The 12211-nt window shown below is 31.6% G+C and overlaps 1 protein-coding gene across 1 annotated transcript in view; it reads right to left on the reverse strand.

Moving 5' to 3' along the window:
• The window catches only part of LOC131851224 (sodium-dependent serotonin transporter-like), a 105657-nt gene that overhangs the window by 15787 nt on the left and 77659 nt on the right, over positions 1–12211 (reverse strand). The window contains exon 8 of the mRNA XM_059201684.1: positions 7982–8182. Within this exon, the coding sequence (XP_059057667.1) occupies positions 7982–8182 (201 nt within the window). The remainder of the gene's footprint in view (positions 1–7981; positions 8183–12211) is intronic.

The raw sequence follows: 12211 nt of genomic DNA on the forward strand, positions 1-12211 counted from the left end.
GTTTTTATATCGAATATTGCAACGGTTAATATAGAGAACCCAATCCATACTGCAGCTGTTACTGACTGCGATACGTCAGTCATTTGCGTTAAAGTGTAAATTCTGTGTATTACAAATACCTGAAAAAGATAAGTATATAATATTATTGTGTTTGTAATGTTTTACTCTAAATAATTAAGTCTGTCTGTCTGTATACGTACATATATTTATATATATAGAATTACTATGTACTGACTGCGATACGTCAGACATTTGGTAAATCCTGTGTATTACAAACACCTGAAAAAGATCAGTATTTAATATTATTGTGTTTGTAATGTTTTACTTTAAAAAAATATTCTGTCTGTCTGTATACGTATATATATATGGACTAACAAAGTAATTGTATATTCTCTCTGTTATTAAATAATAATATTATTGTATTAAACTATATAATAACTAATTAGTCAATAGTTATAGTAGTTAATAGTTTTGTATAAATCAATCATCAGAGGAATTGTCTGATGTATTATTATTCACATATTATTAGGTACAATATGTATATTATTTCGTATATATATACACTAAGATTTCTTAATGTCTAACTAACCAATTTTTGTAGTTTATAGATATTATTATAATGATTAATTAGACTACGACATTATCATAAAAGCACTAAAGAAATTATGCTAAACAGTGTTAATATAATTACTATTAAAAACACTGAAATCATCCCCTAGGAGATGGGGGAGTTTAAGGTCAGTATGATATTATTAGATGGATATAACTAAACTGCCCGCTGACCGACGACCGTGGCAAACACGATGTCCAAGAGAATAATTATAAATGACAGATTAAATGCATAAATTAACAGACAACCTGAACTGCAGAATATTAAGCAAACTGCTTTTGTACATTCGATCGGACAAAGGTATTCTCTTGTAGATCAAAAATAGTTTTTATTCACATCAGTTGAATTTGGGGCATGTTTAAATCACTATTTTTATTCAATGTCATGATGATTAAAACAAATAGAGGACAGACAGAATGGGAAGGACGTCGGTTATTTCAATTAAGCATAAAGGTGAAATTGTAGCACTATATTTATGGGCTTTTAGCACATTTAATTTATTATATTTCTCATTCAATGTCATGCAATTCTTAAATTGGATGGACAGAGTAGCAAGGCTTTTGAAATAGCATATGCTGGTGGTCACTATTCTCCAAATTTGAATTTAAAAATGAATCTTTATTATTGTAAATAAACATAAAAAAATATTTGAAAATAAAATGAGCTGAGTTTCTTGTCAGTTCTTCTCATCTCGAAGTTATTCCGAACTGACGGTAGATTTGACATATCATAAGAGTCTGTAATAGACTGACATGAATAAATATTTTAATTTTTTTTTAATTTGGAAGGACGTTAGCTGTTTCTATTGAGTATTTAATAATAAGAATCTTAATTAATAATAATATCGTTGGAAAATTCTCACACAGCGCCATTTAATCTCAATCTAAGCAGATAATTGTGTATGTACTAGATAATCTATATAAATACATAAATACTATTTTTAATAAATACATTCATAATATACTTTGAGAAGGGTTCTTCTCAAAGTATATTATGTATATTACTATATGTATATACTATCTGTCTAACCAGACAGATACAAACTCATGAATACAATTGTTGGTACCGTGCGAGGAATCGAACCCGGGACCATGGGAAGTAAAGTGGTGTGCAAACTAGATAATCGAGGCCATCAGAAAAGTTGAATTATTTGCAAGTATTTATATATATATTTTTTTAATACAAACCTTCCATTTTACAATAACCAATCATCATTGCCTTGCCTTTATCCCATTATTTGGGGTCGGTACAGTATGTCATTCTCTTCCACTGCTCTCTATCGGTCGTCATATCTAAACATACTCTTCTTTTATTCATATCATCTTTCACACAATCCATCTTTTCTTAAGGCGTCCCCTCCCTTTACATCCATCCACATTCATATTAAACACTTTCCATAAGACATGGTCCTCATTCCTCCGCATATTTTACAATAACTAATAACCTACAAATTACAAATTACATTATGATTATAATTATATATTATTTTGCGTGAATAAAGAAAGCTTAAATTTCAATTGCAATTAAGCTCCTTTCCACACTCTATAAATTAAAACTAAATTAAAAACCAACTAAAGTTAAGTAACAATAAATTAGTCGCAGTAACTAAAACAAACTTACTGGTCCATTTTAAATCAATGCAGATCGATCGACTTTGTATTGCAGTTCTGCACCTTTTTGTTCTATAGAAATTGTACGCTAGCATCGTATTAATTAATTCTATATTTCACGGTCACTGAATGAACTAACGCTGCAGTGGATTAATTCCCCTTTACTCTCGACTGCGTTTCCAAGTAACGATACGAGTTAATTGAATTAAAATCAATATCGGGATAAAGTTCAAGGGCAGACCTGCAGTTTCCACAATTAGGTCAGTACATGGGATTTAGTACGCTTTATTGAAACGAATTTATTTTACTGATGGTGTAAGCTCTACTTAGTTTGAGACTAGACGTTATATAAATTATTTAATTATATAAATAATGATTTGTCGGTCGTCGGTGTGTCCGTGCGTCGGTGCGTCGGTGCGTCGGTGCGTCGGTCCGTCGGTGCATCGGCCCGTCGGTGTGACAGTGCCGACGCACTGACCGACACACCGACGTGTGTCGGTGTGTCGGGGCGTCGGTGCGTCGGTGCGTCGGTGCGTCGGTACGTAGGTCCGTTAGTTCATCGATCCGTTGGTCCATCGGTGCATCGGTCTGTCGTTCTGTCAGTCTGTTGATTTTAGAAGTTATATATATATATATATATTATATTGTAACTGTGCTTCTGACTGATGCAATGTTGAAGCAACATGTCGAAAATTAAATCAGGTCATTTCAGTTTCAATTTCAGCGAAAGAGAGTGTTAATGTACAGTTAATACGAAAATATTTTAACATATTAACGGATATCAGATTTAGCATACAAAATAAATGAGGAAGTGCAAAATAGATAAGTAATCGAATTATCTGGTGAGTGAAGCTTACTAAAATGTCCAGATATGCAAGGGAGTGTTGCAATGACGTTTTTAAGAAATTAATACTAGTAAAGAGCACTTTAACTTAAATTATTTTTAAAAAGCACTACTTCTACTCTATTTTGCAATGCATTTTATAAGACTATCGCGATCCCAAAATGCAAACCAATCCGAGAGCTCTTATAAGACAGTTTTAGTCACTTTATGTGTGTAAATTTTTTATCTACCTAATTCAGTTGACACCTTTAGTTTAAGATTCGTAGCGGTAAGTAACTTAAATTGTGCTAGTTTTAAATGTCAACTTTTGCTAGATATATTAACTGTAATATATCTGAAATAGTACTGTGAAGAGAAAAAAAAGATTATTCTGTATTTATTTTATAGACTTGTATATACATATAAATAAAATTAGAGTGTCTGTTTGTAATATTGAAATAACCGTTTTTTACTACATCCATATATGGATATAAATACGGTACACAGACCAAAATATCATTTTTTACAATTTTTCTCTGTCTGTTTGTTCCAGCTAATCTTTGAAAAGGCTGGACCGATTGTGACCGGACTTTTATTGGCATGTAGCTGATGTAATAAGGAGTAACTTAGGCTACATTTATTTTAGAAAAATAAAGTTAAATTCCACGCGGATGTAGTCGCGGGTACAGCTAGTATATACATAATTATATAAATACAGATGTCTCGTTATCCCTTTATGACCATGATGCCTCTACTATAGACTAATATGTTATGTATATTATACTCTCATTTCAATGCATTACATAGGGGAGTGAAATTCATCAGTCAGGTGAATGGATCTTTGGAAACCGAGACATATCTTACAAAGCAAGATGCTTGCTGGCTGAATTAGGTGAAACTGATGTACTTATACAAACCACTATATCGTTTAAATAAACGAATGGAATAGAGACATATAAGACATTTATTGAAATATCACACACTTATATAAATATGAATAATATAATAATAATAATAAATCAAGCAACAAAGAGTGAGACGATAGAGAGAATAATAATAATAATAATAATAATAATAATAATAATAATAATGGTGTTTTTGTTGGACGTCACCATACCGTATGACGAGAACCTCGTGAAAGCCGAAACTGAGAAAAAGAGAAAGTATCTCGACCTGGCTCACGAGGTGACCGAAATGTGGGGGGTGGTGTCCACCGAAATCATTCCAATCGTTATGTCGGTGAACGGTCTTATCCCAACCAGTCTGGAGCAACATCTCAGACGGTTGGGATTCCGAGGCGGCTCACTCCCGGGAAAGATGCAGAAAGCGGTGCTCTTGGATTCTGCCCGCATTGTACGCCGTTTTCTTTCTCTGGGGCCCTGAACCCCGGCCGACTGTGCTTCTGCCGGGGGTAAGTTGATATCTCCTCTCCTTAAGAGAGGAGATGTGAATTTTTGATAAAAAAAACAATAGTAATAATAATAGTACATACACGCGCACGCACACATACACACACTACGCACTTATTTGGTTTCGGCCCGTAAGTGTGGAGAAAACCAGCAAAAGCTGAGAAAAAAAAAAAAAAAAATAATAATAATCTTTATTTGTCTCAAACAAAAACTAATACAATTGTTGTCCATACAATAATAAAATAAAATGATTAAAACTTATGAAGGAGACAAAAACGGTCTGTACTTAGTGGGGGCAGTGAGTCCACCCTCTCTGCTATTCTGTTATAGCCTTTATCAGTAAAATAATACAATAATGGATCGATGACGACAATATATAGATAGATCGACTATATTAACATTATAGTTTATGTCATTATGAACAACAGTAATACATAAGGAAGATTGTTCAGAAAGGTACATGAAAATAATATAAATAATAGTACAAAAAAAAACAAAGAAGAGAGAAATAAAAATGGCGATTGTCACTGCAGTGTGTTATGTGTTTAATATAATTAAATATAAAGTGTATAAATAAATAATATTCTAAAAATCGTAATATAATTTATTGTAATAATAAACTAAAATTGAAAACATAGTGTATAACCGAATTTAATAATAATAATCTCAGGATAATTCACACAGCGCCATCTAGACCCAAGTTAAGCTAGCTAATGCTTGTGTTATGGGTACTAATATAGATATATATATATATAACTGATACAAATACATAGATTTTTTTTGTAAAAACATACATATTTTATATAGAAAACGCTCAGAGCGATATAAACAATCCTATTCATAAATATAAATGTTTGTGCTGCGCGAGGAATCGAACCCGCGACCATAGATAGTAAGGCGTTGTGTAACCGCTAAACCGCCAAGGCTGTCAATGAATTCCTTTGCAAAAAAGCTTACTATAAAATTAAAGAATTCGTTAACGATAATAATGTATTTATAGAAAATCTTTAAATCCATAGCACTGACAATATTATCTGATTACACTAATAATGAGTGCGTAGCGATTTCTATGTTGATTATCGCATGCCTCTTACTTGTTATACTGTAATTATTTATATAAAAAAAACATCTATTAAAAAGTGCAACATACAAGTGTCTTGCTCATTCTTCTTGTGATGAATCTGCATTCCTCATGAGTGGTAGAATCAAAATATGACTATTCAAAAGTGCTTGTAATGAGTTTATATGAATAAAGATTATTTCTATTTCTATTTCTATTTAAAAAGCCTTTCAGTTATTTAGGCTATGTTATTTTTGAAATTGACTTCTCTACAATAAATGTATGAAAGCGACGCTAGTGGCTTTAGATACAGGCATCTAAAGATTCGAAATCTTGTGGTGACTACATTAACATAAGCGATGTTCCACTAATTCTAGCCCTAATCTCTTGAGCGAGTTTAGTATGCACACATGGTTAGAGAATAGAATAGAAAATAATTTATTCAAATAAACTTAATTTAAACACTTTCGAATAGTCATAGTTATTATTCTTTTAATCTACCGCTCATTCCGAAAGCTGTCTGATCACAAGAAGAACGAGAAAGAAACTTGCGTGTTGCTCTTTTAAATAATCATTGTAATTTTATTTCCAATTCTAAACCTGCGAATACAAACCACCAACTAGCATAATTTTTTTTTATTTTAAAATGAGTTTTTACAACCGTCTCATCACAAGAAGAACGAGTAAGAAACTTGTGTGTTGCTCTTTTAAATAATCATTGTAATTTTACATTTCCAATTCGAAACCTGCGAATACATACCACCAACTAGCATTAATAATATTTTTTTATTTTAAAATTGGATTTTACAACCTTAAGTTATATTATTAGAGTATAAATAACTTCTGGTGTCCTTACAGAAATGTAATTAAAACTATGTCTGTGCGAAAATCTCGATTCATGCTTTATGCACGGCATCTTTGCCGTTTGGTTAAAATTTGCTATTACAGCATTTCTATAGCAAAGGCATTCTTTAGTTTCAAAGTATTTACTTGATGAATGAACAGTTTAACATCTTGCACAATCATATTATATTAGACTCGAGGAATGTTTGACTGTATCAATGTACATAAATTCCTCTGTTATTGTAGAAAAACTTAAATTTCAAAGCGCTGACAATAATATCTGCACTAAGAAGTGCGTAGCGGTTTCTATTCAAATTCAAAATATCTTTATTCATGTAAGTCTATTACAGACTCTTATGATATGTCAAATCTACCGTCAGTTCGGAATGATTTCGAGATGAGAAGAACTGACAAAAAACACAGCTCGTTTTTTTTTTAATGTTGTACGTAACATTTTGTTTCTATGTCGATTATCACACGCCTCTTACTTGTTATTGTGTAATTATTTATATATAAGAAAATATATTCAAAAGAGCAACACACATGTTTCTTGCTCAATCTTCTTGTGATGAATCTGCGTTCCAAATGAGTGGTAGAATAAATAATATGGCTGTTAAAAAATGCTTGTATTGAGTTTATTTTCAATAAACATTATTTCTATTTCAAGTAAGCCAACATCATATCAACATCAGCAGTTTTATCAGTGTTGCCTATTCACCTTTACGACACATAAAGCTACCACAATTTTTTCTATTTGTACATTTCATTTTTATGTCTGTAATTATTTAATAAAGAATGCATGTTACCTATTTGTAATTCATATAAAACCTAATATAATGCTTCACATATTTTCTACAACAAACAATTAGATAATTTTGAACGTCTACAATTTCTGTACATTTATCTTTTACAACTACCAAAACTATTTACATATATGTATAAGTCTAGATAACAATGTTGCTTAATGTTATTAAGCAACATTGTTATCTAGACTTTAGGAAAAAAAATGTCTAACAAATTAACAAAATTTATCACTATACTTTTTATAATATGTAGAGGTAGACAATAAAATCTCGCCTTTGTAGGTACCTCATGCTCAGTCTTATCTATTTTAGCCGCCTAGCTGCTTGCTTGGCAAGCCATGTTTTGTTCAAATATATATCAAACCAAGTCAAAAATCATTTATTCATATAGTACATTTTAGCCACTTATGAACTTCAAACGTTTTTGTAACAACATTTTTTCCCTGCCGTCCATTCAGTTCAGTTTAGATTCAATTGAGAAGAACTGGCAAAAATCTAAAATGTATTTAGATTTTTTTAAAAGCTCTAAAAAAACTAAATTAAATTGATTTTGCTGCCAGTTTTTTGATTTGGTTTGATATATACTTAAACAGTTTATGTACTACTATTATACCTATATATATACTATATATTATACCTTTAGACACATAGATAAGTATATAATATACAATTGTATACATATATAGGTGTCTATGTCTAACATTAAAGGAAAATCTCATGTATGAATAACTATTGTCCTAACAGCAGAAACTCTAACTACATTAAAAAAAATATAACAAATGTACAAGCTTAGATTACATTAGCAAACGTTTGAAAAACTTACAAATAGAATGATGGGCAGCAGCGTCCAGAATATTGTCCAAAACTTTGTTGGCTTGAAGCCGAGCCAGAAATGTACGTCTGTGGAGAACCTCCGTACGCCATACACCCACATAACTACGGCTACTTTAAACCCGCCCAGATATAAAACGGACACATTTAGACCGTATATTAATCCCAGTAGTCTACTACTTGAACACATCGACTGTAAGGATAAAAGAATTCACCGAATTAATTCTGTACACACGCTGTATTACAAATAGTTGTTTGCGAAGTCTGCACTTATGTTTTCGTGTAATGAATAGTTTCAACAACTTCGTATGAAAGGAGCCAGTTTTTTTTAAATATATTATATTAATTGTTACTATAACTTTATATTTGTAAAATATCATTATCATCCTTGCTCATTATCATCAACATCTGCTCCTTCTTTTATCACATTTATTTGGGGTCGGCGTAATATGTTTTCTCTTCCATTCATCCCTGTGTTCACAGTCATCTCGTTATTTACTCCCTTACTTACCATGTCATCTTTCACATTACCCATCCATCACTTTTTTGATCTTCCTCTGCTCTTATAACCATCCACATTCATTGTGAATGCAGACGAAGTTGCGAGGGTATATAAAATAAAAAAATTATGTACATGCTCGTGATACAAACTATTTTCATTCAAAATAATAACACTCGTTTAATTGTGTACTCGTGAAAAGATAATAAATAAACAATCACGCGATTTTAGTATGGATCAATATTAACATACTTGGAAATTACACAGTTTTATGTAGAAACAAGCTACTCGCCCCAGTTTCACACAGGTATATATGTACACATACATATAAACCTTCCTGTTAAATCACTCTATACTCTATATATCTATAAAAAAATCGCATCCATATCCGTTGTTTTTAAAGATTTAAGCATACATAGGGACGGATAGGTACAAGCAACGACAGCGACTTTAGTTTATACTATACGTTTTGTTTTTAGATAAGTTTGTTATTCAACATATCGGCTAAATGGCTGACTTTTCGCGATATGTACTTTCGCCCGCGATTAGAAGCGCGGGCAATCGTGAGTTATATTAACATACTTGGACAGAATACAATTACGCAGTTTTATGTAGAAACATACGTTATTTGAAATCAACATATCGACTAAAGCTCACTTTTTGTGATATGTACTTTCGCCCGCGATTCGGAGAGCGCGGGAAAGACAGCGTGAGTGATATAGACATACTTGGACAGGATATAATTTATAATTACACAGTTTTATGTAGTACGGACCACGTATTTTTAGATACTATTTTAAACCTACATATCGACTGAATACCATACATTTTGCGATATGTTCTTTCGCCTGCGATAAGGAGCGCGCGCGATATATCGCGCGAAAGCCGGTGCAGCTGCGAGTCATTGTATTTCACAAATTTTTGTGTTTACTCTTTCGTGCGTGATAACACGTATGGTTAATTTTATTTCCCTATATGTTAATACTTTACTTTTTTCTAAGATTCTGTTTGCTAAAGACATGTTTATCTTACATATAAAAATCCATGTCACAATGTTTACCATACTCCTTCGAAACAGTTTGACAAATTTTTAAGAAATTTTATATGCACATTCATTCATACATTTTTCATACCTCTAAATGATAAGGGTTGTTGCACCCCTAACATATATTTTTTATTTTACGGACAAGTTTAATTTTTATTAAAAAATATACACAATTACCAATACACCCCATTTTTTAATAGGGACTTTATATGGCAAAACATTTGCGGGGAAAGTTTATAAATTATTAATAACTCTAATTATATGAGAGCTCTATAATAGCGTATCCACCATTTCACAATTATAATTAGTCATTACAAAAAGGCGTTAAAGCATTATTGAAAGACGGGGGAGCTGAAGGCGCCTGTTTCTTGTTCTCTTTGTCTACATTTACATGCATATTCTTTGCGGCATGAAAGCCTATTCGCGAATGAAAGAGTGTACGTTAAAAGGCAGGCAGGTATTGTGGATAAAACAGATTTTTTTATGATAAACTTCAATTTTTACTTAAAATAATTTAATTCATATATAAAACATACTAACGCTTATGTATACTATTTATTTATTGTTTTGTATATCCAAAAGTTATCAGTAATTGTACTGAAATGTGATCAAAAGTTGTGAATTTGTTTGACTATAATATCTTTTATTATTTTTTTTACAAAACCTGTGATATTTTTATAAAAAAATATTTTGATGCCACTAGTGGTGTAAATAAAATACAATCGAATTGAGACTACCTACTTTTTCTTAGTCTTTCAAAAACACATATGAATACTACTTATTTTCTTTACACACTATGTACTAAAACTTAGAAAGTATAAGAAGAAAATTAAAAGAAACTTTAACGACCTCGGTCCGATGGTCGCGGGTTCGATTCCTCGCACGCACAAACATTTGTATTCATGAGTATGACTGTTTGTATCGGTCTGGGTGGTTTCTATGTATAATATGTATGTATTTACAAAAAAAATCTATGTATTTGTATCATTTATCTAGTACCCATAACACAAGCTTTAGCTAGCTTAACTTGGGTCTAGATGGCTGTGTGAATTGTCTTGAGATTATTATTATTATTATAAAACTTAAAAAAAAAAGAAATATTGAAACATATTCAGCGTTTCTGCGGTAATGCATTTTTGTACATTCATTAACTGAATTTTATTTACATAATATACACCTATGCGGTTAACCAGTATCCGTTGCACTGTATGCACTGAGCTCGGTAAATAAATCGATCAACCCAGTTAAGTCTGGCTATTTGGTGTACAAGTTATATGAACATTGCAACTATACCTAATTTGCATGCACGACTAATATTTCAATATAGCAAATTTCATGATGAATGGGCTTAAACCGAACAGACAAACTCACTTTAGGATTTCCAATGTTAGTTAGGATTGTATATATATATATTCTATACAGTCTACTACATAAGGAGTACACGATTAATACGACGATCTCAGTGTTTTAACGATTTTGCACAGAACCTTATTCTCCGGTACTCACGTGTTCGACTTCTCGGGCAGCACACATATTTGGGAATTTTAGACTATAATTATAATATATTAAATATTAATCTACATTAATATATTTGTGGCCACTTAATATCTCTACGTTTGTAGCATTTTAGAGATATACTAATACGTATATCTATATAGCTATATTATCAGGGAGTAATATGAAATTCAAATGCAGAATTCAAAATCTGATGGGACGTACTGAATTTGAAAAACTTACCATTCCGCATCGAATAAAGAATAATAAACCTTAGTCGTAGTGCATAAAACCCTTTTTTACGTATGTATACATACATCGATTTTATTTAATAAATGAGGTTAAGTAAAAAATTACTACTTTTGTGAATTGGACTTTATAGTTTTATATCTAAGGTCTCTATGACTAAAAGTTGAAAATTTTTTAATGCATTTCATAACTTAAGATGTTTATCACATTTTAAGTTATACTAATAACTTAAATTAACTTAAAATTTTAAACTTTTGGTCTTAGAGACCTTAGATATGAAACTATAAGTCTAATTCACAAAAGTAGTAATTTTTTACTAACCTCATTTATTAAATAAAATCGATATATTAAATAGTATTAAATCGAATGAAAATATCTTTATTCATGTAGGTCTATTACAGACTATGATATGTCAAAATCTACCGTCAATTCCGAGTGCATTCGAGCTGAAGACAAGAAAATACAAGAAATGCAATTCTTACATTTCTTGTATTTTCATGAGCTTGTACATGTTTATAAAGATGCAATATCTAGACGATATGAATCGTTTGCAGCCTAGCGATCAGCCTCGTCTTTACTCGGGTAAATACGAAGTAGACGTATTGCATCCCCTTGCAGTCCGGCCAAATTGGCAAATAAAGCGATCAAACAAGTTGTAAAGCAAAAGGCTTGAATATAAAATGCAGCCTAGTGACCAGCTCCGTCTTTACTCGAGTAAATATTAATAGAAGAATTGCATCTCCTTGCAATCCGGCCAAATTAGCAAATAAAGCGACCAAAAAAGGCTTGTATATAAAATGCAGCCTAGTGACCAGCTCCGTCTTTACTCGAGTAAATATTAATAGAAGAATTGCATCTTCTTGCAGTCCGGTCAAACTGGCAAATAAAGCGATCAAACAAGTTGTAAAGCAAAAGGCTTGAATATATGAACAGTG

The sequence above is a fragment of the Achroia grisella genome, unplaced genomic scaffold (assembly GCF_030625045.1).
Source record: "Achroia grisella isolate CSIRO2021 unplaced genomic scaffold, CSIRO_AGI_Agris_v1 utg1173, whole genome shotgun sequence".
Lineage (NCBI taxonomy): Eukaryota > Metazoa > Arthropoda > Insecta > Lepidoptera > Pyralidae > Achroia > Achroia grisella.